General features: G+C 48.3%; 1 protein-coding gene across 2 annotated transcripts in view; it reads right to left on the bottom strand.

The window, feature by feature from the left end:
* ADARB2 (adenosine deaminase, RNA specific B2 (inactive)) overlaps positions 1 to 27534 on the bottom strand; it is a 455053-nt gene that overhangs the window by 410920 nt on the left and 16599 nt on the right. For both annotated transcript variants that reach the window (XM_021065069.1, XM_021065068.1), the window contains exon 2: positions 8260 to 8480. In XM_021065069.1, the coding sequence (XP_020920728.1) occupies positions 8260 to 8444 (185 nt within the window). In that variant the 5' untranslated portion in view covers positions 8445 to 8480. The remainder of the gene's footprint in view (positions 1 to 8259; positions 8481 to 27534) is intronic.

Below are 27534 nucleotides of genomic sequence, written 5' to 3'. Positions count from 1 at the left end.
CACCTGACCTCTGTGTCCAACTCGTACGAACCAACACGTGGCGGCAGATGAGGGCCCCACAGGAAGAGCTCTTCCTCCCAACTGGCTGAGGGGCGACCACTGCCTTAGGCGCTTGTGGGTTCTAGGAATCGGCACAGGCAGAGCCGGTGCCGGGGAGCATGTGAACAGCAGGGGGCGCTGGACCAGGTCGTCCCTAAGCCCCTTGCCGGTTTTCACCTGGGGCGCTGCTGCTGGAGGCTGTTTACCGACAGGCACTGGTAGGAATCACACTGGTTTAGGTAGGAAAGATCGGGAGCCAAATCTCAACTATCAAGTTTTTTTTCTTTTTTTAAACTTTCCTTCTCCTATACCTTTCCCACAAAGAAAAGTTTCAAGTTTCTTTTTCTTAAAAAGTCTTTTTAGGAGTTCCCGTCGTGGCGCAGTGGTTAACAAATCCGACTAGGAACCATGAGGTTGCGGGTTCGGTCCCTGCCCTTGCTTAGTGGGTTGACGATCCAGCGTTGCCATGAGCTGTGGTGTAGGCTGCAGACGCGGCTCGGATCCCGTGTTGCTGTGGCTCTGGTGTAGGCCTGTGGCTACAGCTCCGATTCGACCCCTACCCTGGGAAGCTCCATATGCCACGGGAGCGGCCCAAGAAATGCCAAAAAGACCAAAAAAAAAAAAAAGTCTTTTTAAAAAATATTCTTTATTGAAGTATAGTTGATTTACAATGTTGTATTAGTTTCAGGTGTACAGAAAGGTAATTCAGTTATACATGTATATCTATTCTTTTTCAGATTATTTCCCACAGATTGATATGAAATATGGGGCATAGCTCCCGGGGGCTGTACGTAGGTCCTTGGTGTTTATCTATTTTATACACAGTAGTGCATACACGTTAATTCCTGATTTACGCCTTCTCCCGATCCTTCCCTATTGGTAACCATAAGTGTGTTTTCTGTGTCTGTGAACCTGTTTCTGTTTTGTAGATACGTTCATTTATATCATTTTTTAGAGTCCACATGTGTGTCATCTTGTATTTGCCTTTCTCTGACTTACTTCACTTAGTGTGATCATCTCTAGGTCCATCCACGCTGCTGCCAATGGCATTATTTTATTCTTTTTCATGGCTGAGCAGTATTCCACTGCAGACACGCACCACTTCTTTATCCATTCCTTTCTTGGTGGACATTTAGGGTGTTTCCATATCTTGGCTATTGTGAATAGTGCTGCAATGAACACTGGGGGCATGTGTCTTTTTGAATTAGAGTTTTCTCCAGATGCATTCCCAGGGGTGGGACTGTAGGATCAGATGGTATCTCTCTTTTTAGATTTTTAGGAATCTCCATACTGTTTTCCATAGTGGCTGGACAAATTTACATTCCCACCAGCAGGCTAGGAGGGTTCGCTTTTCTCCACATCCTCTCCAGCACTTACTGTTGGCAGAAGTTTTGACTGTGGCCATTCTGACTGGTGTGAGGTGATACCTCATTAATTATTGCCATTTCTCTAATAACTGGAAACGCCGAGGATCTTTTCATGTGCCTTTCAGCCATCTATATATCTTTTTCTGTAAAACTGTGTATTTAGATTTTCGGACAGTTTTTGATTGGGTTGTTTGATTTTTTGATACTGAGCTATACGAGCTGTTTGTATCTTTTGAAGATTAGTCTCAGTCATTTCATTTGCAGGTGTTTTCTACTATTCTGTAGGCTGTCTTTTTTGTTTTCCTTTGCTGTGCAAAAGCTTTTAAGTTTAAGGAAGCCCATTTTACTTATTTTTGTTTTTATTTTCATTACTCTAGGAGATGAAACCAAAAAGGTATTGCTGTGATTTATGTCAGAGAGTTCTATGTTTTCCTCCAGGAATTTTATAGTATCTGGTCTTACATTTTAAAGCCATTCGACTTTATTTTTAGACAATGTTCTAATTCTCTTCTTTACACGTTGCTGTCCAGTTTTCCCAGCACCACTTATTAAGGAGACTGTCTTTTCTCTGCGGTATGTTCTTGCCTCCTTTGTGGTAGATTAATTGTCCATAAGTGTGTGGGTTTATTTCTGGGCTTTCTATCCTGTTTCATTGATTAGGATATGTCTGTTTCTGTGCCAACACTGTACTGTTTTCATGAATGTAGCTTTGTAGTATAGGCTTAAGCCAGGCAGCCTGATTCCTCCAGCTCCATTTTTCTTTCTTAGGATTGCTTTGGCTATTCAGGGTCTTTTGTGTTTCGACACAAATTAAAAATTTTTTTGTTCTAGTTCTGTGGAAAATGCCCGGTAATTTGATAGTGATTGCCCCCAATCTGTAATCGCCTTTGGCAGTATGTCACTTTGACAATATTGAGTCTTCCAATCCCAGGCCAGGCTATGTCTTTCTATCTGTGTGCATCACCGTCAGCTTCTTTCATCAGTGTCTTATGGTTCTCAGAGTACAGGTCTTTTGTCTCCTTAGGTAGTTTATTCCGAGGTGTTTTATTCTGTTTGATGTGGTAGTGAGTAGGATTGTTTCCTGAATTTCTTTTTCTGATCTTTAGCTCTTAGTGTATAGAAGTGCAACAGATTTCTGTGTATTAACGGTGTACCCTGCACTTTCCCAAGTTCATTAATGGGCTTGAGCAGTTTTCTGGTACTGTCTTTAGGGGTCTATGTAGAGCATCATGTCATCTACAAACAGTGACAGTTTTACTTCTTTTTCAATTTCAACTCCTTTTATTTGCTTTTCTTCTGACTGCTATGACTAGGATTTTGAAAAGTATGTTGAATAAAAGTGGTGAGAGTGGACATCCTTGTCTTGTTCCTGATCTTAGAGGAAATGCTTTCAACTTTTCACTGTTGAGTAGGATGCTAGCTCAAGTTTCTTCCTGTCTCATGGGCTATGTTCCTCTACTCCGATGGATCGCTTCGTGCCGGAGTTCAAGCTGTTTGCCTGACTTCTACTCTAGGTCATCAAACCTGTCTCAAAACCAGGGTGGAGCCCTCAGGCCCTGATGGACCAGGCAAATGTGGGCCTCTGGAGTGCTGGAAAGAAGCCCTGCCAGTATGTCGGCGTGTATTCATCTTTTAGGCAATATTAAATGTACGGCTGTTTATGGGACATTGACAAGGGAGGGTCTTTTTAGGGCTCTAACACTCAAGGCGTGCAACAACAGTCCCTCTGTCTTGACTACAGCCCCTGAGTGTGAGCACAGAGGGAATAGCGACAGGGCTCATGGCCTTAACAGTGAGTCTAGACTGTTCGATGGGACAATGCAAGCCAGAGCTGGGAGCCTGAATGTGAACGCTGTCTGGGATGAGGGGTGAGGGGTGAGGCCTTTTCTTTTCAGGAAGGAAGGCGAGCATCCCACTTCAATCCCAGGAACAGGCAGAAGTTAAGAGTCAAGAGGAATATCAACATGTTTAAAGAGAAAATGAATATCAACCTCAATAGTGGCTTCTGGGAGAAGCAAGGACAGTTTAAAAAACTTTAAAGGTAGTATAAATATAAGAATATTCAAGCAGACTAAATAACCACTTCTGAATACGCTTAAGAATACGCTGTCTTAATTCCGTATGCATTTTCAGAAACCAGATTTATTTGATGCTATAATGATTATTTTCTGAATCCTTTCAGGTATATCATTGCAAATCTGGTTTTTAACTTATTAAATGGTCACTTAGTTATCAATCTCTCAAAAATAATGGTGCAGAAAAAATTTTCTATTAATTATTTGCTGATAAATGACCTGGCTTGAGGATAAGTAGGAAGATTAAAGGAATCAAGTAGAAGAACATTTAATTTCAATATGTACCTTGACACAGTAATTAAGTTATTCCAAATTGTCAGTTTTACATTTGTATCAGAAACTGCTTTAGAACTGTACAAAATGCACATGCATTTTATTATGAATTTTAAAACATTAAAATTATGAAATATTTTTGAAAGACAGGTATGCATATCTAATATATAAGCATTATATATGTACTTATAAGCAAATGTGTGTGTTAATTATCAGTTAATTAATATCCAAGTACACCATATAATGAGGAATATTACCACCTGAAGAGAGACATATATAATAATAAAGAGATGATTCATCAAGAAGAATTACTGTATATAAAACTAAGTTCAAAAATTTAAGACAAGTCTGGTAGAAGTGAAAATAAGCAAATCCAAAATTACTTCTGGAGCATTGAACAACCCTCTCCTGGTAACTGAAAGAATAAACGGGCCTGCAAAACACAAGCATACAGAAGCCCTGAACTATACCGACCTCCTGGTTTTAGCGAACTGACATTTTGGAGGACACTGCACCCAGCATCAGAGGAAGTCACATGACGGTGAGGTGCAGTGAGGCAGCTGTCAACACAGACTGTCCTCTTGGCCATAAAACAGATATCGACACTCATAAAGGCACTGAAATCACACTAAGCATGTTCTCTGAACACAACACAAGGGAACCAGAAACGTCAGCAACACACAGGTATCTTGGCAACATCCAAATAGTTGGTAATTAAACAACATTCTTTACATAATCCAATAGTCAAAGAAGCAATCTGAGGGAAGTTATACTGTCTCTTAACTGAATACAAATGAAGCAGAATCATGGAACTGCATCGGATGTATCTAAGTAGTGCTCAGAGGGGCTTTAATCCATGGAATGCTTATGTTAGAAAATGAAAAACAGTCTCAAACCAGTAGTATACGTTTCCAAATTTTGAAAATAGAAAAAGAAAAAACTAATTAAATTCCGAGAAAAGGGAAAATATAAGAGCAAAAATCAATGAAATAGAGAACACAAAACTAGAAACCAGTGGAACCGAAACCGACCTTATGAAAAGATTAAGATGATTATTAAAATTATAGCTAAGGTGATCAAGGAAAAAAAAGGAGACATAAATTGCCAATATTGCGAATAAAAGATTTAGCTCACTGTAGACCCTAATGGCATTAAAAGGGTGAAATAATTTTTAAAATCATAAGGCAATATATCCAGTAGACTAAATAGAAAGTGTACAATCTGGACCCAGAGACCGGTGACCAGAATTACCAAGAATTCACTATTCCAATTCCAAACGTCTTCCCTGGTAAAATCTACCAAAGAATTTGTGGAAGAAATAAGAGCAATTCAATACAAAGTCTTCCAGAAAATAAGAGAAAACACATTTCAATTTACTTGATGAGACTAGAACTACACTAAAAGCAAAAGCATAAAAAAATTACAAGAAAAATAGAGTACAAAGCAGTAGTCCATATGAGCAGAGATACAGCAATCACTTACCCAAATTTCTAAAAACCAAATCCAAAAATAATGAGAAAAATGTAGGATGACCCACTGAAATGCATCCCAAGAAAGCAAGACTGTATCGACACGTGAAAATCACCTTACTGCAGTTCCCTATAAAATACATTAAAATAAGAAAAAAGTATATAATTCCATTATATGAGTTTAGGCCAAGTCCATTCCTGATGAAAATGCTCAGCCAAAGTAGAGAGAGGAGACTTTCCCAACTTCATACGAGGATGCCATCAGCCGCCAGGAAAGACCTGCTCTAAGATGCGCGCGAGGAGGGCCTCCCTCGCCTCCCTGCTCACATCTGCGCACGTAACCAAAGCAGTGAGGCGAGATGCTGTTTTCCAAAGGTTAGAAATGAAAAGGCAACGTAAGAGTGTTTTTAGTTGAAGATATAAAATAATTTTCAAAGAAAATCCAAAAATTCCGAAAAACACAACCAAAATAGATGAGTTTAGCAAATTTTTAGGAACAAGCCTGAAATACAGAAACCAATATTTTCCATAATTACCAATAAAAAATTAAAATTAAAATTTACAAAATACATTGGTAATAGCATCAAAACTCTGGAATACTTAGGGGTAAAGGTAAAATATGTGTGTACAATTTCTCTGCTGAAAACTATAAAATATTGTTGAGTAAAACTAAAATCTAAATTAACCTCTTAAAGAAAAAAGCATATACCATATTTATGGAGATAAAAGTAATAATGTAAAATGGTCAATTCTCCCAAAAGTTACTTAGAGAGGCAACACAATAAACACTGCAACAGTTCACTTTTTTGAAATATGTAAGCGCTTTCTAAAATTTATTTGGAAAACAAATGACCTAGAATAGCCAAAATGATTTTGAAAGAGAGTATCACCTGGTTCTCAGGATTCTCCATCGAGGAACAGAGACAGTACGTACTGGCATAGTGACTGACGGCTGTGCACCATAGAACAGAACCGGAAAACCCTTCCTGATGGTTGCCGGCAGCACCGCATGTTCAAGGAGTAAGGATGACCTCTTCCATTTACACATAAAGTCATAAAAGCTAAACTGACAGACTTCATTACATCAAAAGCTCTTGGTCTGGAAAGATATTGCTAACCAAACGAAAGGAGAAAACACAGATTGGGAGTCGACACTTGAAAAACAGGTAGGTGATTAAGAACTAGTAGCAAATATGTATAAAGAAATTTCCAACCTCTATAATAAAAAGACATAATCCAATATATAGTGGGCAAAGTATTACAGAACTTTATAAAAAACACAGATGTTCCGTAAAAAGATGGAAAGGTAATTCATTAATAATGAAATGCCAACTAAAATCATACTATGACACCCTATTTTTCCACTAGAATGACTAAAAACAATTAGACAAAAAATTGACAAAACCAAGTGTGGGCTAGGACACGGAGCAACGGGCACCCTTAAACACTGCTCATGTAAATGCCAAATAGTACAGTCCATTTTGAAAGCAGTGTGGTCGTTTCTTACAGAATTAGACATTCTTATCATAAGGCCCCGGGATTCCACCAGACTTCTCTACTCAAGTGAAATGAAAACATGAGGACACCCACGTGACGGATGTTTACGACTGTTAATCGTAACCACTCATATGCGGGGAAACCAAATGCCCACGGGCTTTTGAGAAACAGATGATGGTGAATCCACAGCAGAACAAGACACAGCACGACCAGCACGTGACTCACGGCAGCACTGGCGCATCCAGCAGCTCTCTGCCAAGTTAGAGAGACCACACATCTACGCGGTCCGATTCCAGTTACAGGTGCTCGTGAAAAAGGAACATTGAGAGGGAGAGGATGGAGAGCAGGATGAGTCAGGGGAGGGAGCAGGACAGGGGGCTGACCGCACAGCTGATAAAGGAACATTCGGGGGCCTGAAATGGCAGGTCTTATTTGTGGTTGTAGTTAAAAGATCTGGAAGTCCTTCTGTCCAAGCCCCTCACAGGCTCCCTTAAAGACAGTGCATTTTACCATGTGCCACTTGGGCGTCTCACAAGCTGATTAAAAAGAAACTGAAAACTCCCACTGCAACGCGGTCCCCGGGGTGCAAAGCGAGGAAGACGCACGTGGCGGGAACCGGTGAGGCGCCCGGGGGCAGTGAGCCCGCCCAGAGCCCCTCCTGCGCCACACGGTTCAGCCCCCTGTGACTGCCACCCCCATGGCAGCTGCTTCCATCTAAAACACCTCAGCAGTGTCGCAGGTCACAAAAGCAGCCTCACTAGTGTTTGCCTCCGCTGCTCCCCGTGCCCCCGCCCCAAACAAGCAACCCCGTGAGAAGACCCTAAACCTGGAAGCAGGCTGGAAGGAGGCTCCCGGGCCACAGTCTCGGTAGTAACAGGAAAACGTGCCTGACCACCTCGTCCTTCTCCGAGTGCTGCGCTCTTAGAGGCACTGTCTCCAGGGACAAAGGATAGGAGGTCTCAACTCCTCCTGCCCGCTGGGCTTTTCGGTATTTCTGGGGCTGGACTCCGAGGACTGCCTCTCCCGGGTCCTTGACTAAGGCTGGCTCGATTCTCACCCTCTCCCAGTTGTACGCAGAGCTCGCTTGCATGAAATACCTCCCACGAGCCAGGGCCTTTCACTGGAGTTCGTGGGATTCCTCCACGGCCTGAATCGTTTGCTCCTCGGCCTTCCCCTCCCGAGTCTGACACACCGGCACCGATGCCCGCCTCTCAGCCATCAGCCTGCAGAATGCCACCCACGGGAGACGCCTGGATGGCCAGGCGGCACCTGCGCCAATGGAACTGCAGCATTGCCCACAGCGGTGCTCCCTCCCGAAGGCTGAATGTCTGAGGGATAACCTCGCCCTCCAGGACTGACGAGCTAAAGCAGGGGCAGAGGTGGCGGGGCGGCAGGAGGTGCCGTCCAGGGTCCTCCCTCGCAGACAAGGCCAGAGCCCTGCTCCCCGCGCCGTTCCGGCTCGCCTAAGACTCACAGGGCACTCATGTGCCCTCGGCAGACGTCTGAGGACAACGACACCGAGCCCCCGCGACCCCTTACCGGTGCCTGGCGACGGGAGCCTGGTCCTGCAGCCGTCGCCTCCCCAGGCGCTGGGCAGCTGTCCTGCAGCAGAGCACACTGTGGGTCCGGCTCACTCGGTCCTCCCAGGACCGCCAGGGAGACGTGTCCAGGCGTGACGTAGTGGAGACAGTCTGGCTCTGAACCCGGAGGAAGCGGGTCTGCATTTCGGCTCCTCACTCAACGGACAACACTGAACCTGCCTGTATAGAACAGGTATAACAATAATTACACACCAGGCCACAGGGAAGGTTCGAGATCACCCTCCGTTCTTAGCACAGGGCTTGCACATGGACGATGCTTAGAAGCAGTAACTGCTGGTGTTCCTGTCAACTATACGTGGATCATTTAAAATAGTTTCATTTAAGCGATATTTATATTTTAATGAACATAACAATAAGAAAAAAGGCATGTTGATTGTTTAACAGGAGACCCAAACAGGCCATGACTACTCTGTTTGGGGGGCGGGGCACAAGGACCATGAAGACTGCCCCGGCACCAGAGCCCCTGTCCCCCCGAGACCTGCCCCTTGCCCACGAGGCACAGCCTCAGGTGTGGAGGCTCGTCTGTGTCCATTCGCCTCTCTTGGCCACCTCCAGGGTCCTCCATCCGCCGGGAGAGACGAGGAAGGGACCGGGCACAGAAGGCATGTGGGCGACTACTGGGCCTCAGACTCGGACCCACTCTCTCCTGCGATGGAGAGGGTGCTGTCACCCGCACGAGGTGGGGGCCGGGAGTCTCTCGTCAGAGGTCTGGGTTTAGGCAAGATTGTGTTGAAGGAACAGAGTGTGACCCCCGCCTGGGACCAGTGGGGATGTTCTGGGCGCAGAGAACAAGGCACGCAGACCCCTCACTGATCCGGGGGCCAGGCGCCCAAGATCAGGGCGCCTGCGGATCCCGCGTAAGGAAAACTCCTAGCAGGGGCCTCTGTGGGGAACTAGGAGCTTCGATTCCCCCAGGTGATGCGGACCTGGGTCTTGAAGAGCCAGCAGGAATCTGACAAGTAGAAACAGCTGATGAGCGAAGGGGACGTGCACGTGCCAGAGTGAACACTGTCGACCTCTGGGGCACAGTCCCAAGGGGCACAGCAGGGCGCTGGCAGGCCCTGTCCTCAGTGGGCAAGCAGCCTGCGAAGCACCGGGGGCACGGCGGCCCTGCGGGGTGGACAGGGAAGCTGAGACGCCTTCCCACGCGACCCGGCTCTGCGCCGCCCACTTGGCTCTCCCAGGACATCAGCTGCGTGTGGGGTTTCCTCTGAGACGCCCCGACTTGCTCTGCGGGTCTAACCTCACTGCAATTCTGACACCATCTGCCGTCTCAAAGGACGGTTTTCTGAGAGTCGCCATATCCAGGGACCCGGACCCGGAAAGCCTTCCACTCCATCATGTCACCTGCGGCTCGGCCCACTTCCACCTGCCCGAGCCCACCTCACCTAGTGGTCTCCTGCTGGAACCCTGCTCCCAGGCTATTTCTCTGGCTGTACGGCTGAACCCCACGGCCACGTCCAAGGACGGTTAAGGCAACCGTCTCCTTAACCGGGTCTCACATTTCCCCTTGTCTCCAGCGCTGCCTGTGACTGAATCTTTGCTCATGAAATGCTTGAGGCAGAGCCTCTGGTGGACACTGACACGGCAAGAAAGGGAAACTCTTCGGAAACATCCTGCCCTTGAAAAGCTCTTCTATGTGGCAGATGAAATTACTTCAACTGCGAGCAAATGTAGAAAAGTGAAATTGCTTTAGAAAATCATTAGATCTATTTAAAAACTGTAAGATGCTGGTTAACTCTGAAAAAAAGGTGAAATATATATGCCATCATATGGCTGAATATCCACAACCCCAAAATGACAATTGCTAATGTCTCTGCCTTTTAGTTTTAATAAATAAAATACACAGATACACTTAGATTCCTCAGGATAGTCACAGGCCACCCTCGAGACTAGAGGGACGCCCTCTCGTCTGTGTGTGAGCCACGGACGCCCTCCCTCTCCCTCCCCCTCCCCCTCCCATCCATCATCCATCTACAGCCCTGTCTGCCCACTATCACCCACCTGCACCTCAGTGGACCTTGGCACGTACGTATCAACTACAGTAACATCATTTGGACCAGATGATACAACTAATCTGGACACGGAGATTCTCCCACATCGAAACACGTCTGTCGTTTTAAATTTCCACCATTGCCCAGCAGAGTAGAATTGAACCCCATGCAGGAATCTGAAGACACGCACTCGGCTTGCTCAGCTGGGGTCTCGTCTCCTGTGAAGAAGGCTGGAGTGCCTAGCGCCCAGGGGTCTGTTGGTCGTTGGCCAGCCCTTCACATGGCCCTTCCCAGACCGTGCAGGGGAAACGTGTTCTAAGAACCCCCGGAGCCACGTGGGGTGAGGCGCCCCCCCCAGCCAGCCCTCCTGGAGGACGGGGTCGGTGCTCAGTGCTCAGTCCTGCCTCTGGGACCTCGAGGGCACAGGTGTCCCTGTTATTAGAGACTCGCTGAGGAGCGGGTGGTGTCCCTACTGCATCTCTCTGTCCTGCACCTTCACAGTGCCAGCCGCTGAGAGCTTTTCCGTAAATACTTGTTGACGGAGGAAGAGGACAAAGATGAGTGGAATTAACGTGGAGCTGATGACATGTGAGGCCAGAGTCGTGAAGCTCTGAGGAACTGCTCTTGCGGACAGACTGGAGGAGAATTAGTCTCCACGGAACTTTATTCTGAAAGGGAGGCCTTGGATGCCTGGGCTGCTCCTCCCTTTCTTGTCGCAAATGCCCCGACTTTGGCTCAGAGGGCTTCCCAGCCCCGCTGGAGGCCCCTGTCCGAGTGGAGACTTGGGCCCCTCCACAGGCTGCCTCCGTGTCTCCTCCACTTCGGCGATACGGACCTTGTGCACGAACCTTTCTGAGGAGCTCGGAAGAGCCTGGAGTATCTGCATGGTTCCTGCTTGCCTCGTCGATGCAAATTCCATTTCTGTGACAGCAAAGTAAAAACAACGGGAAGGCGCACGCCGCTGCAGGCAACACACCTTCTAGCACGGCTGACGGCGGCTCTCGCGTGGTCATGCCGAACACTGGCCCGTGTATTCCAAAAGGCTGTGTGCTCTTGGGGTTACAGCAGAGTTCACTGCTTATATTTCAAATGTTTCTACTGTTTTACAGTTAGCACTGCTGAACAAAAACGAATTTTTCTCAGAAGCCTGTTTTCCACTTTGCTTTCCTACCACTGTTTTCCTACGTGCCTCTCACAGCAGTCACAGGAGAAACACAGACAGACGTCATGCAAAAGAAATCGTTAAAAAACGATGAGGCCTTTCCTGTTCCTTTTGTAGGTAATGCGATTGGCATGAGAAGCTTTTGATTTATAACATGATGCAAAAAAGTACTAACTCCCCGTGTGCTAGTTCACAGTTTAAAAATTATTTTAGGACCCCCCCCCCCCCCAAACACAGCAAGGGTGGGTGGTGGTGTTTTGCATGTGACTATTCATTTTACACAGAATCACTTCTTCTGGCCTAATACCTTTAAGCGTTACACACAGTGTCTCCATCACTTAAAATGCTGTATCCTTGAAAGACCATGTCTGAGTTATCAGATTATCTGCCTTGTTTATCCTGTATATTGGCTAATATTTATCCAGGTTTCATTGCATCGTGATTAAGTTACATTAAAACTGGAATGTATGGAGTATGAGTTACCCAGACCTGATTTCATTTCTGAATTTGGATTTCTGAAAATAGTCACAAAACCTAATTTATCTCAGATGTATAATCATAACAAATTTCTATAGTTTTTCTTTGTCTTTTTGCCATTTCTTGGGCCGCTTCCGCAGCATATGGAGCTTCCCAGGGTAGGGGTCCAACTGGAGCTGTAGCCACTGGCCTACGCCACAGCCACAGCCACACAGGATCTGAGCCGCATCTGCGACCTACACCACAGCTCATGGCAATGCCGGATCCTTAACTCACTGAGCAAGGCCAGGGACCAAACCTGCAACCTCGTGGTCCTAGTCAGATTCATTAACCACTGAACCACGACGGGAGCTCCCAAATTTCTATAGTTTCTGAAACTTTATCCAAGGAACTGCAGCTTACCTCAAATAATCAAATTCACATTTAGCTTTATTCACTGTTCACTGCCTAAGAAAGAAGCATTTACTGACACGAGTTTAGCAATGCAGCAAACATGTGTGTTCCGTGGAAGCTTCATCCCAATCACTAAATACCAAGCAGAGACTTTTGCAAATTAAACAAGCAGAGGATTACTGGCAACTGGACATGACTGAGTAGTCATTTCTTGGTCCTAAATGGTGACGTCAGCAGCCTTTCAATGCGATTCCAGCAGAGGGAAGATGACTTTGCAGGAAGGCGTGACCCTCGGGGCCTGGACCCTCGTCTGGGCTGCCCATCCTCTGGGACCCAGGCAGACGAAGAGGAAGCTTGCACAGGCTCTGAAAGCTTCTGGGTACACGTGACACCCGCTTCCAGCTGAGGCTTACGGGCGTGAGGGGATGTGTCATAGGCACACCTGAACCGAACAGGGCGGGCGGGGACTCGGGTGCAAACACCCCCGCCCCGGTGAGGCGTGGATATTCCACACGGAACCACGGGTGGCGCGGGGATGGGCCCAAGGTGCTTTTCCAGCCATGCAATTGGGATCTTTTCTGGCTTTAACTTTCCGGAGTCTCACTGTCTCCATCCTTGGCCACAAGCCCATCCTAAAGGATGGCTGCAGCGTGATGAGACAGCCGCACACGCCTGGACAGGCTGGGCCTCCCAGGAGGCTCCGACCAGCCCTGTCAGCCCTGTCACCGCGCTTTCACTCCCAGGCGACCCACTCCCTTCTACACATAAAGAAGGTGGGAGCCGCAGAGCTCGACTGAGGCCACAGTGACACAACGGTGAAGCCGGGCCGGGTCCCCCCGGAGGAGGCTCGGCCTCGTAAGAGCGGGGACGCAGCGGGCCTGGGCGCTGTGGAGGCGGCCACACTCCCCCTCCCCCTCCAGGGGGCAGCGGGCCGGGGGTCCCCGACGTGCAGTGGACCGCGGCGACAGGCACTGGGCTAGCCACGCCCGCAACCCTGCCCATCAGACAGGCCTGGCCTTGGCGCCCTTCAGGCAGGGAAGCTCACGTTGGGGCTGGAGGAAGCCGCGGGCGTTACTGACCTGGGGACGGGCGACCCTGCCCGGAGTGAGGGCTCGTGCGCTGAGGGGGCGCGTTTCCAGCGTCGCCAGAGCACAGGCGCTGGGGACAGCGAGGGTCTGCAGGTTTGGTTGTCTCTGGTTCAAAGCTGAGGCCCGCAAGGCCAGGCTCGCCCGGAACCTGTCCGGGCCCGTCCCGTGGGCCGGCGGCCTAGCCGACGTCCAACCCACCGTCCACTCGACGCCTGACAGGCCCAGCGTCGCCCGGATCACAAGGGTAACGGCGAGAGAGGACACGGAACCTCCAGAAACGCCCCCCGACACACCGCCTTCCGTGCAAAGCCATCCCTGAAGAGAGGAGCTGCTTCCTGGTTTGGTTTGTGTTTTTCCGCTTCCCTCGGCCCCCAGGCTGCCACCCCCTCAGGCGGCCTGGGCCGCTTCAGGCTCTGGGCCCTTCCGCACCGGGAAGCAGCCGTGACGGCCTCGCTTTTCACCGGTGACGTCAGACACATTTCTCCCGAAGGGTCCCTGCCAAGGGATTTGTTCATCACCCGACCCACCTCTTCTTGCCGACTGTCTAGTTGGGATGCTTCCACAGCGGGCACTAGCAAGCGCGTCTCCTTCTCTGTCTGCATCTGCATCTAATGCTTTCCTTTGTCTTTCTAGGGCCGCTCCCACAGCATGTGGACGTTCCCAGGCTAGGGGTCTAAGCGGAGCTGCAGCTGCCGGCCTACACCACAGCCACAGCAACACCAGATCCAAGCCGCATCTGTGACCCACACCACAGCTCACAGCAACACCGGTCATTAACCTGCTGAGCGGGGCCAGGGCCTGAACTCGCGTCCTCATGGAGACTAGCTGGATTCATTTCTGCTGCGCCACAAAGGGAACTCCTCTCTACGCTATTATTAATATAATATTTATTTGTAATATTTACATATTTGTACATGCATGTAAACTACATGCCTGGAGCTTCAGAGAAACCATTTTAACTCCTTTTACTGTCTTTACTCAGTACCCACATTAAGTGACTAGGACACAGGTAAATGTTTCTGCACAGACAAATGTTCCCATTTCAGTTTAATGGCTGCTCCCAATACTGAGATGAGCTGGATCGGCTATATAAAGACATCCAGTCCGGACATGAAGAGAAATTAAATGTTTCTGCTGTGTGCAATCCCACAGGATGTTGGGAAGGAGGCCCAGGGTTATTAGATAATAACCTTCTCTATTTCTGGAAGTTTTCTATTAAAGGACAAAGTGTTCGAATCAACTTCATGAAAAAAATGACTTACTGTAATCAACATACTTCATTTGATTAGCAATATCCCAAGTGTAAAAATGCATATAGATCCATACCATATAAAGCATATACACACCACACCACATTGTGGGGATTCTGCATTCATCTCAAGGTCATGCCAAGTACAGAACTATACAATTGACATTTTATTTTTCTCTCAGATACTGAAAACCCTTTACGTTTAGTCAGTTCAAACTTCTAGATATTTAGCAAATATAAAAGCAGGACCAAAAACCTTTAAGAAACATCTTTCCACAAAGTTCTTTTTCCTAATTTTTGGAATGTATTAAAGTATCAGGAATCATTAATACATTGCTATTAAGGAATGATTAAGGCATCTGATATTTAAGAGGCATGCTAATTTTAAAATACATTTAGGAGTTCCTGCCGTGACTCAGCAGGTTATGAATCTATGTGGGTTCAATCCCTGGCCTTGCTCAGTAGGTTAAGGGTCCAGCGCTGGCATGAGCTGTGGTGTAGGTCACAGATACGGCTGGGATCTGGCGTTGCTGTGGCTGTGGTGTAGGCCAGCAGCTGTAGCTCCGATTGAACCCCTAGCCTGGGAACTTCAATATGCCACAGGTATGGCTCTAAAAAAAAAAAAAAAAAGACAAATAAAACTACATTTAGACATAAATGTTTACCTTTTCTGTCAAGTCAGTTTCGGTACATGGACAAGAAGTCTCATGGAATTTTGTCTGAACGCAAACCCTGACCCCCACACGCCGCTTCTGTGACCTTTGTTTGTCCTTCTTCAGAACCTGTCCTCACACACATGCTACTATTGACTCTGCTGCCAACCTGTCCCACTGGGAAGCACGCTGCAACCTACACCTCCAGGAACTGAGAGGTACAGCCGAATTCCCTCATGGTGCATCCATTTTTAATCAGATGGTGTTTCCTGAACATTCATCCTACTTCGGTCTGCATGTCCTCCATCCAGACCAAGAGTTTCCACGAGCACTCAGTTCTCCCGTGAGCTCCAACGGCCTTGGTGCTGGGTACAGACAATGCCTCTCCTACAGAATCACGCAGGACACGCCAACTACTCAGATCTCCGTGCTCCACACAAACCTGCTGAACGCACCTTGCAGGGAGTGGCCTGAAATGCAGCCTCTTTTCATAAGCCACACAGAGGTCATCACTGCAGGATATGCCAGCAGAATGGCCCAATGATGTCACTAATCCCTGTAACCTAATCCGTTCTCTTCCATGGCAGAAAGGTCTTTTCAAATGTGGTTAAGGTCAGAGACCTTAAAACTGAGACATTACTCTGGATTATCCAGTGTGCCCGTCTACTCACAGGGGTCCTCAAGAGCAGAGAATGTTCTTTGTGGGGGAGGCAGGAGATGGTGGCAGAAGGGGATCTGAGAGGCTCCAAGAGTGAAAGGAGCTTGACCCCCTGGATGGAGGAGCCACGAGGAAACCTATGACATTCAGGAAGCCTCCAGGAGCAACCATCAGCAAAGTAACCAGGGACCTCAGTCCTGCAACCACAAGGACCTGAACCCCACCAGCTACTGGAACGAGCTTGGAAGCAGGTTATTCCCAGAGCCTCCAGCAGAAAGACTGACAACGCACTCCAGGATGCAACTCCCGCCAGCAGGAGGCATCAGACAGGGTGTCTGTTCTGAACGCAAGTCCTCTGCGAGATGCCTGTCTCCATGCCTCGCCAAGGCGTTTTCTCCTAAGGCCCACAGCTCCCAGGCTCCAGGCTGCACGACACTCTGACCTGGACCCTGGGCCTTGCTGGGCCTGGGATTGTGGACCCTCAACAATCTCTGGGTCTCCTCTTCCCATCATTATGGCTGCAGGTGCCACTTCCAGCAGGTGGTGCTGGGTGTCCGAGGCCTGGGTGTACCTTGGCATACACACAGCCACCACAGGAACGCTGCTTCCGCCCTAGAGGTGGGACCTCCACACCAGTCAGGGGGGACCCTCCTCGTGCCATCTCCACACCGGCTGTGGACGTGGAGAGCGCCCTCCTCCTGGGGACTGGCCGTGGCCCCCTCCCTGGCTTCCACCTCTTCCTGCTTGCCTTCTGCTGAACATCGAGCTGTGGATATCTCAGCACTTTTTCCCAACCAGGTCCAGTTAGGTTTTGCTGTTTTAAGGGAAAACTGTATTTTGAAATAGGACATTTGGGGTATATTCTGTATCAAAGTGTGAACGTGCTGACCTGACTGCGGTGTGCGTGGACCTCTGGGCATGGAGCCCGGGGCTCTGCAGTTGCGATGTGCATTTCCAGGTAGTTCTGAGCAGCTGGTGTAACTGCTGAGGACCACACTCTCGGTACGCCTCTGTCCCTTCTGGCCCGTGTCATCATCGTCTCCCCCAGTGGACTGGAAGCTACCTGTTAACCTGATGGATCCAGTTCACGCTCAAGTACAAATGGTTGATGACTTGTTGAAACCTGTTACTCTCTTAACCCCAGAAGCGAACAAACTGGCAACTTCTGCAGTAAAGAAGGTGACAGAGCTGTTTATGGCTCCTGACAGCCACTGTGCCAGCCTCCCTTCATGGGCAGTCCTGGCCACCTCACCCTGCCGGCTCCACCCTACGGCTCACCAGGCTGGGGGATGGGCTGAGGAAGGTTTTGCTGAGCTAAGCGGTCTATTTATGTTCACAGTAGCCTGCCTATGGGGACCAATCCCCTAAAATTGGATTTCTTCTCTTTTATTGACAAACAATAAAATGGACAGTTAAAAATCAATTGGATGTTTGACCTGCATGTGTATGAATAGCCCCAGGTCCCATCTCACAGGACCGCGCTCTGGGGTCAGGGTGGAAATTGCCTTGTCGTGCGCTGTGGACAATCTCCAGTGAGGAAATTTCATTCCAGTTCCCCGCGGAGACAATGGGTGCTACTGGCCCGTGCTCGTGTGGGGCTGATCGCAGGCTGCTGCCCGCTTCGGCCTTGAGAGTCTCCCCGCTGTGATTCACAGCTCAGGAGCCGCGGACACTGGGGGCTGCAGCTGATAAAACGCGGCGGTCGGCGCTGGAGACGAGGTCAGGGAGGCCTGCACAGTCCGCGCGGAGGAAGCCCACATTCAGGGGCTGGAGGGTGGGAAAGAAGGAAGAGCAGAGACCCAGAGACAGACACTCAGGGCGACCACGTCCACGTCCAGGTTTTGGGCTCCGACTGCTGCCCCTCGACGCCGACTGCTGCAAACTGCGAACCCCCGACTTTCATTTGCCGTGTTAGAGTCAATGTGACGGGCGAAGCGGGCGCCATGCGCCTTTACGGACACAGGACCCAGGGAGCCCGCCTGAGCCTCCCTCCCGGAGCACTGCCCACGCCAGCAGGGGCGTCCAGGTCAGCCCCGCACTGGGCCAGGGGCCGGGGTGTCGGCAAAGGACAGACTCTCCAGCCCCCAGAGTGAGACAGCAGCAGCATAGGACACCACAGTGCAATGGGACAGTGAGGGCACCCTGCTGCCCAGGGCCTGGAGGAGCCGGCCTGCGGCCGTCAGAGTCACTGGGCGGCTGCCCGGAACCCCTGTGCTTCTTGAGAGCAGGGCTGGGTTCCCAGGCGGCCGTGGCAGCGTGGGCCTGGGCGAGTCGGTCAGGAGTTCTCTCCAAGGACCCTGCCAAGGCGGCCACCCTGGGGGCGCGTCTGTCGAGGGACACCCTCCAGGACAGCACTGGACATACCAAGAGCAGCGACTGCAGATGAAGGGAGCTTGAGTCTGAAGAATTTGAATTCGTTTGACTTTCTGTACACATTATTGTAGCAAAGAGAAATATTTTTCTCCAAGATAGATCTCCTTAAAAACGGGGAGAGCAGAAAAGTAAATTTCAGGGGAACGTAAATGGCTTTTATTTGTATCTGCTGATGAGTAACCTCTTTCTTGGTTGAGCTGAGGACTGAGGTCTGTGTTTGGCACTCTTGGGAAAACCATGAAGTCATTAGCATGTTTAAACTTTAGAAGGGACAGTTCACTGGGAGCACAACAAACAGAAAATGAATGACTTAGAGAACAAAGCCTCGGAACGCAGTGATTTCCCTCGCTCTGCTCTTGTTCATCCGCGGCGTCCGGTGGCAGTCAGCTCGCCCTAACAGGACAGTGATTTTCCCTCCTGGAAGCGGTGACGCTTCAGTGACCGGTAAGGTGCATTATTTTAAGTACAGGATAAGCTTGCGGCGTTCCGCGGAGCCAGCTCTCCAAGTGGAAGGTCGTCATCACTGCCATTAGGAAGAAAGTGGTTTCTCACCATCACCCCCTTAAACTCTGGCCCTCCAGCCAGTGAAGAGGTGATCTGGCCCCACCGCAGCCTAAAGAGCTGGGTGGTGGGTCAAGGAGGCCAGGGCTGGGTGCTGATGATACGGGCTCCCCCGCCAAGCGGCCAACACTTTCCTGTCGCTGCAGCCACAGGATGCAGGCAGAGCAGGTGGCCTGATGGAGGGAGCGCTTTGTCAGGTGCTTAAGGGGCCAGGTCTGACCCGCTGACATCTCCTAAGGGACACTCCTGGTGAACTTTCTCCCGGCAACAATGATGAGCTGGGTTTCTTTCTGCCTCATCTCTGTCCAGGATGAAGAAGTCTGACCACAGGTCAGGTGTGAGGCCTGTCCTCAAAGCTTCCTCAGTCCAGGTGACCTCTCCTGGCCGCCTCCTGTTGGGCTCTCTGCATCACCAGCATGTTTTTAACATGGTAAGAAACCAGCACGACGGGCAGCCAGAGGGTCCCAGCGGGTTGAGGACAGGGGCTGTACACTCACCAGGGTCGGGGGGGGTTCCTTCCACTCTTCCCTTTGGTTTGGCTGAAGCTTCAGGACGGGCTGAACTTGGCCTTGGTGGCGGATGAGATAATGCTGAATGTGCAGTTAATGTAGAGTTAAAGGCTCACCGACCCCAGCCCAAGGATGGTCCACACCACCACGACTTTCGTGCCATCCTGAGCATCAGAGACCCAGACACTGACTCGGACAGCACGCGGGAAGCTCTCGAGCAAGGAGGCAGTGGTTGGAGAGGGGCTGCCGTGCCAGGAGGTCGTGTCTTTGCAGAGACCCCTGGAGCTCCAGGAGGCCGGACGCCAGCCCCGCCTGACACCCGCCCACAGACAGATTCTTCTGGAGATGGAGGCCCCTGAGGGGTGCTCGGCAGTTGGGAAAACGTAGAAGTGGGAGGTGGCAGCACTGTTCACCTGGAGGATCCAAGCTGCCTGTTTTTGGTTTTATAATTTACTGCATCTTTTGGGGGAGAGGTTTTCGGTTTTCAGAAAAAGTGAGAGGAAAACAGCACACACTGCTTTGGGGTGCTCAGAGCTCCCCATTATTAACACTTCTCCTTACTGTGGCACACTTGACCGCCAGTACTGACACGACGCAGTTAATTAAAGAGCACTGCCTGCTCTGGTCACTCCACAGATTTGGACAAATGCGGAAAGACGTGCATCGGCCACAGTACGTCCCCCACCGCGTCCCTCCCGCCCTGGCCGACCCTGACCTTGCCACTCCCGCCACAGCGGGCCCCTTTCCACGGTCAGCGTTGGACTCACCCAGTGCACAGCCTTTTCAAACAGGCCTCTCGTGCATTTCCATGTCTCTTCATGGCCAACAGCGCATTCCCCCTTCATGACGAGTACGAGTCTACAGTCTGGACGGAGAAGTTGTTTATCCACCACCCGCTGAAGGGCAGCTTCCGAGTTTTGGCAATTATGAACAAAGCTGCTGGAAACATCCATGTGCAGAGTTCTGTGTGGTGATGTTTTCAATTCACTGGTAACTACCAAGGAGCATGAGTGTTGGTTTTAGACAGTTAAGAGTTTTATACAAAAATTTTTTGGGGGACTTTTGTAAAAAACTGTCTTCCAGAGTGGCTGTACCATTTTAAATTCCCACTACCAACAGATGAGAGTATCCACTGCTCCACACCCTGGCTGTTGTCACTGTTTTGGATTTTAGCTATTCTAACAGACATATGGTGACATCTTATTATTGATTTAACTTACATTTTCCAAAAGACACATGATGGGAGGCACCTTTTCATGTGATTATTTTCCTTGTGTATATCTTCAGTGATGAGTCTGTCCTTTTTTTGGCCCAATTTTGAGTTTTTAAAATATTTTTATTAATTGTTGGACTTTAAGAGCTCTTTGCATATTTTTGATACTGGCCCTTATCAAACATGTTCTTTGCATTTTTTTTTTCCCCACATCTTAGCTTCTCTTTTCCTACTAGTTGTGTCTCTGGCAATGCAGATATTCATTTTATTAGATTCCATCTCAGCAGGTCTTTCTCTCAGGGATTGTACTTCCAGTGTTGTGTATAAAGTCACTGCCACACTGAAGGGCACCTAGGTTTTCTCCTGTGTGCCTCCTGCCTACCAGGTTTACAGTTCTCTTCTACATCAAGAACTATGATCTATTCTGAATCAATTTCTGATACTGATGTAAGGTCAGGGTCCAGGTTCTTTTTTTTTTTTTTTGCACCTGACTATTCCATCATCCAGAACCCTTTGCTGATGAGACCGTCTGTGACACTCAGATGCCTCTGCTCCTCTGTCAAGGCTCAGCTGACGACATGCATCCGAGTTTATGTCCTGGCTCTCTATTTTGTTCCACTGATCTATTTGTCTGTTATTTTGCTGGTACCACACTGTCTTAACTACTGCAGTTTTGTAGTAAGTCTTCAAGTCTGGTAGCATCAGTCTTCTGACTTAGTTCTTCTCCTTCAATATTGTGTTGGCTGCTCTGAGTCTTTTGTCTTTTTACATAAACTTTAGAATCCATTTGTCAATATCCATAAAATAACTTGCTGAGATTTTGATCAGGATTTCATTGAATCTGTAGGTCAAGCTGTGAGGAACGGAAATCTTGACAATGTTGAACTGCCTAGTTTTTTTAAACTTGGGCTATGGGCTGAATTTAGCCTTCCACTCCAAAGTTCTATTTTGAAGTCCTTCCACTCAATGTGATGGTGTTTGCAGACAGGGGTCTTTGGGTCATGAGGTCATGACGGTGGAGGCCCCAAATGGCACTGGTGTCCTTCATGAGCAGAGACACCAGAGAGCTGGTGGTCTCTCTGAAACGTGAGGCACAGTAAGGAGTGGCCTCTGCAAACCTGCACGAGGCTCTTACCCGAAAAAGACTCTGCTGGCACCCGGACCTCTGACTTCCAGCCACCGGGACCTTGTGAAATAAATTCCTGCTGTTTAGGCTACCAGCCTATGGTGATCCTATCTCTCAGTCCAGTTGGACGACGACGTGCAGAGAGGCAAATGTGAGGTTCATAAACGGAAAGTATTATTTTAAAATTTTACATTTCCTTAGTGAATTCTATATAATTATTTAAATTTGATTATTTCAGACTTATCTGGGCTCTTATCATCTGCCACATTAATTTCTGACAACTTGCACTTGAAAGACAGTGAGATCAGCTGATTATCATTCTTTGGTACACATTTTTTTTTTCCTGAAGAGAATGATTTAAATACACACAAGAGGACCTTTTAACAAATGAGAATGATCAAGTGTAACTGTGATTGTCTAAGAAATTCATGTTTTCGTTTCATAACAGCATTGTGTTATTTTGATTGAGAGTCTTCATTTTCTCTAGAAAGTAAGATATGGGTATTAACTGTCAATAAACTATATAATCTTTTACAAAGAGAATTATCTGTTTTGAAAACAAAGAACTACTGATTCCCAAAAATAAATTTTTTAAAAAATAAATTTTCTAATAGATTGGCATGAAAATTACAGCAACGTCTGCCTTTTAGTGGAAGCAATTTGTGTACAATCTGACTTCGGAGACCCAGTAATGTGGATTATGGTGCTAGTGCCATGGGCAGCTTGGAGCACAGCAGTAACGAGACCAAGATCAGGATGGAGGGCCTCTGAATGCCGCCGTAACCTTTCAAAGCAGGACAAAGTCTCTCCATGGCTGTTGCTCAAAGGCAGACGGCAGAGGTGTACAGAGGTGTGGGGGCAAACGGGGAAGGGGCAGGGGCTCAGAATGCCAGCCTTGCGGAACTGATGCAGAAGTGCTGTAGGGAGACAGAAAAAACACCACCATCTCACAGGAAGTCTCGTAAGGTGGGATTCGGCCTTCTTGCTCATCTGACTCTTACACCATCCTGTTAGCGTTTACTTTTTAGGTATGGCTTTTGGAATATTTTGCTTCCTTTTCTTTACTATATTGCCATCAATTTAGTCAATGTGGTGTTCTCAGTAGTTGGGTAAGATGCAAATAAGAATTAGCTTGATATTTAAACACTGAGTTGGTTGCTGGGTAAAACCAAACGAGTTAATGAGCTGAAGAATAAGCAAAACTTATTCGTGAAACTTTACTTGGGGATGTGTCCCATTTGATTGCGTCACGTGTAATATGCAATCATGCCACCTTTTCCCTTTGATGTCACTGAACGGGTGCACTTTTAGTGCCAAAAAGTGTAAAACAAACCTACCACTGTTGTACTGCGTCGGGACGGTGTAACTGTTCAGTTTTAAAGTGCTGCGCAGTTAAAAGCTATACCCCTTCTCTACCTGATGAGTGACTCTGTTACTAGGCAGTAGATCCTTAATCACTTCTTTCAAACAGAAGTTAGCATATCAACTTTCATTATCTCACAGAAGTTGACTCTGGAGAAAAACACATGCTTCCCGCAGTCATTTTATCAGGACTGCGAATGAAACGTAGGCAGGCGCAAACGACTTCTTTGAGGGCATGGCCTCCCCTGTCAGGAATAACGGATTCTCAGTGCACTTAATTCAGCAGTGACCACACACGTGCTCAGAGTCAAAGACCAGGTTTTGCCCAACACGCCTGAATTGGAGCGAAAGTGGTTGTGAAAATGGGGGAAAAAATAGAAACAAGATGAACATTTGAAAACAGACACGGAGAACAAAGTCCACAGCAGATTCAAATCCCCAATCGGGGTTTACCTGAAATATGCGCCAGAGCTTTCTGTGTCCCAAGGGCAACTATTATTTTTGAGCTAACAGGTACCTTTTTGTTATTACCATTTGGATAGCCATTTGAAATAAAACCATTTAAATATCAAATCAATATTTTCACCTGATTCAGAGTATCTCTTAAAAATATACTGAGATGTGAACTTCTTTGAAACCAATATATAAGAATACTAACTCTGTTACTAGGCAATAGATCCTTAATCACTTCTTTCAAACAGAGGTTAGCATATCAACTTTCATTATCTCACAGAAGTTGACTCTGGAGAAAAACACATGCTTCATACAGGAATTTGTTAAAGCCAGGAATTTATGTTTTGATTTTCAACTGAAGTATAAATGTTGCTGTGAGTTTTCAACTGTTTGGACAGATACTGTTTTGAAATCAATGCAATCATGCCCTAAGCCTGATAACCCTCCACAGACAGCAAAACTGAGCTTCCCCTAAGGCTTATAGTAGGAGAAACAAGTTTCTTCAACTTCCTATTCTCCCACCCCACCCTGATCTTGTTGGCTGTTCAAGATTCCTGCCACCTGTGCTGTTTTGGGTAGAAGAGAAGCAGTAAGAACAGAGAAAAGGTTCATCTTAAGAACCACGCAGAAAGATATGACATAGTGACCATTCAAATGTGTTTATATAAGGAAGTAAAGATCATAACTGCATAGGTAAAGAGATATACAGATTTTCACCTGCGAAATAAGTCGGTCGTGGGTATGAAGTGTGCAGCTTGGGGAACATGTTCCATAATGATGGAGTATCTTTGTACCTGATGGACTGTAACTAGAGTTATCGGCTGATCACTTTGAAATGTACAGAAGATCCAATCACTATTTTGTGTAGTAGGAGTAAACTTGGTGTTGTAGATCGATTATACTTTAAAAACAAATAAACTCATAGAAAAAGAGACCCTATTTGTGGTGATCAGAAGAAGGAGGTTGGGGAAGGAGAAATGAATGATGGTAAACAGAAGGTTCAAAATTCCAATAACAGGTTAAATGAGTACTAGGGATGCAGCATACTACAATACTATAATGAACACTGCAGTATGTTACGTGTGTTGAGAGAGTAAATCCTAAGGATTCTTATCATGAAAATATGTTTAATATTTTTAAAATTTTGTATAAATATGAGATAATGGATATCCACTAAATTTACTGTAATGATCACTTGATGATGCATGGAAGTCAAGTTGTTATGCAGCACTCCTTAAACTGAACACTGTCCTGTGTGTCAATTCTCTCTCATAAAACTGGGGGGAGAAAAGGACCCCTCATACCTACACAGCAATCCTATCAATTCCATCACATCTTTTTTGTCCCCCCTTACTCTTACATAAGCCACCAAAATCAAGTCCTAGATTTAATTTGTAAATTACAAAGGCAGACAAACACTTTGCACCTTCTGCCAGCAAGAAGTGGGGTCTTTTCTCGGGTCCAGGAATCTTACTTTGACCAGCGGCATGTGGCATTTCTCAGTCCAGCCCTCAAAAGTGGTGAGGGTTTCCCTGGATGGGTCACCATGCGGGAAACACTCCCTCCTGTGCTGGAGACTGAGATGCCCCCAGAGCAGGGTCCTGGGTGAGGGTTCCCTCGGCCGACCAGGCTTGCTGGTGGCCAAGCTGCCTGCAGACACATGACTGATTCCCACTGAGAAACAGTGTCCAGCTGAGTTCAAACCAAATTGAATTCATAGCTGTTGTTCTAACCCACCAAGCTCTGAAGTCGTTTGTTATATACACATGTAAACTGATAAAGAAACTGGACCATGGAAATAGGCTGCTGAAAACAGCAAAAGCTGAAACGCAGGACCCTGGCACTGGGACGAGGCAGTGCGTGGAGGCTGGAAGTAAAGGCTGGAAAAATGATGAACACATGACTGGTGGAGGCTGGTCATAAAACACCAAGGGGGAGAAATGGCGGCCTGTGTTACGCAGACGAGAAACAAGGGGGAACACGTCTCCTCTGGTAACCGGCGTGACAGGAAATGTCCCTGAAGCACCTGTGGACTTTGCCAAGGTGACGTCCAGGCGCAGTGTGGGCCGCGCTCACTGGCTTCTTCCGGCCGTTTGTGATGCGTGCGAAGGTCGGAAGAAACGTTATTCCATTCTGCACATGGAATTTCGAGGGAATCCAGAATAGGCAGGGCTTGATGGTTTGGAAAATAATGCAACTGCTCTTTCCCAGGCTGCACAGCTGGCAGAGGGCCCTTACAGCGAAGGACACCTGCAGGTGGAGCGCAGATGCAGTGCGGCGGGCGGGAGCCTGCCTGGTTCCCTGACAGGGGGCTGCTGGGGCTTAGCCCACCCTCTCCGCCTCGTCGGGACTTGGGAGTCTGCTCAGAGACGTACACGCACGGGGTGGCTGTGAGACGAGCCTGAGAGAGACGTGTCTCCGGGTCAGTGGGGATGCGGCTGTTGACTGAAAGGGCTGACTTGTCACACACGAGAAGCCCGCCTGATTTTAAGAGGGTTATGCATGAAAATGGGACAATAACTTGCATGACAAGCATCCAAGGTTAAGAAGGCAGAGCGGCCTCAGGTCCTCAGTGTCCACAGACAGGAAGCTGCTGAGAAGGCTGATGACCTGCCAACCCGGTCATTCCTCCTGGGGAAGGGAAGCTGCTTGGAGCACAGAGCCAAGAGCCTGTAGGCGAGACCGAGACCCACAGAGCAATGGGCAAGGAAGCCCCCTTCCAGAGCCGAAGGGCACCGCCAGCTGGGGTTTCCCGAGGAACAAGGTCACGCACAGGGAGCAGAGCCAAGCCAGTCGGGAACGCTGCCAGCCCCGCTGAGAGGCGCCTGGTGACGACGCCTTGGCCGGGATTCAGAGCTACTGTGCGCCCGGAACCACGGCACGTCTCCACTGCTCCTCGGCTCAGGCGGGAGCGTCTGACGAGAGAATCCAACCCGCTCACCGCCCTACTTCCAGGGGGAAGGACAGAAAACTCATCTTCTCAACCCTAGAGCCGAGTCAGGAGGGGCGCTCCACGGAGCTGCATGTGGACGGACTGAGGAGACACTGGGCTTTGGGTTGGGCGAGTGTCTTCTATAATAGAGCGGGGTATGGGTCGCCTGGGCCACCGGGACTGTAACTGTCGCAGTAACGGTCAGATGTGGTCTTGTCTCAAACAGGGTGACCCTTACGAGGTCTGGGCTTGGTTGCCGAACTGCTCTCGCCGATGGCACATCAGCACACATGATGCAAGCACCGTCTTGAGAAGGGCCTTCCAGAGGGATGAGCTCTGCTTTGTGCTCAGGAAGGGCCGCCACCAGGCGGGTGTGATCAGCGAGGGGAAATGCTGGTCCCTCCTGCTGCCCAGCTGACAGCCAGCAGTGAGCAAACACGTGAGAGGCCACGAGGGCAAGTAAATGCCCCCCCTAAGGCCATGAACAAAACACATGCCTTGTCAAGGACTGAGCTTCAGCACAAAGTGCTCTGGATTACCGAGGGTTCCAGGTCTTAGATTATTTAATCCTCCGACCTCAGAAATAAATACGTAACGTGCTGAGAGATACCGCTCCTTATCTTTACATCTAGGTGTTCCTTGGGCACAGATGCCACTGACGTGTGTGGCACTCAAGTCAGAGCAATAAGCAGGCACCTCTCCACCCTCTTGCTCCCTGCTGCATGCACAGGGTCAGGCCTGGTACATGTGAAGAGTACAGATTTACTTTACTTCTGCTCCAATTCTTATTGAAAGTTTCTTTAGACGTATCTAGACAAAGACAAAATGTATAACTGGAGCAAACCATGCTGTTGACTGTAACACTTGCTAGCATGCTGGTCTGCCTGCAAGCACGGCCGTTCAGTTATGGCCCAGCTTCTCAATGCTCTCGTCCCCGGTTCTGCAAACTGTAGACGGTGAAATCACTGTGCAGCACGCTGACAGCGAGAGCCAGACACTTCAATAAACGC

The sequence above is a fragment of the Sus scrofa genome, chromosome 10 (genome assembly GCF_000003025.6).
Source record: "Sus scrofa isolate TJ Tabasco breed Duroc chromosome 10, Sscrofa11.1, whole genome shotgun sequence".
In the NCBI taxonomy this organism is placed as follows: Eukaryota; Metazoa; Chordata; class Mammalia; order Artiodactyla; family Suidae; genus Sus; species Sus scrofa.
This window is presented reverse-complemented; position numbering and strand designations above follow the sequence as displayed.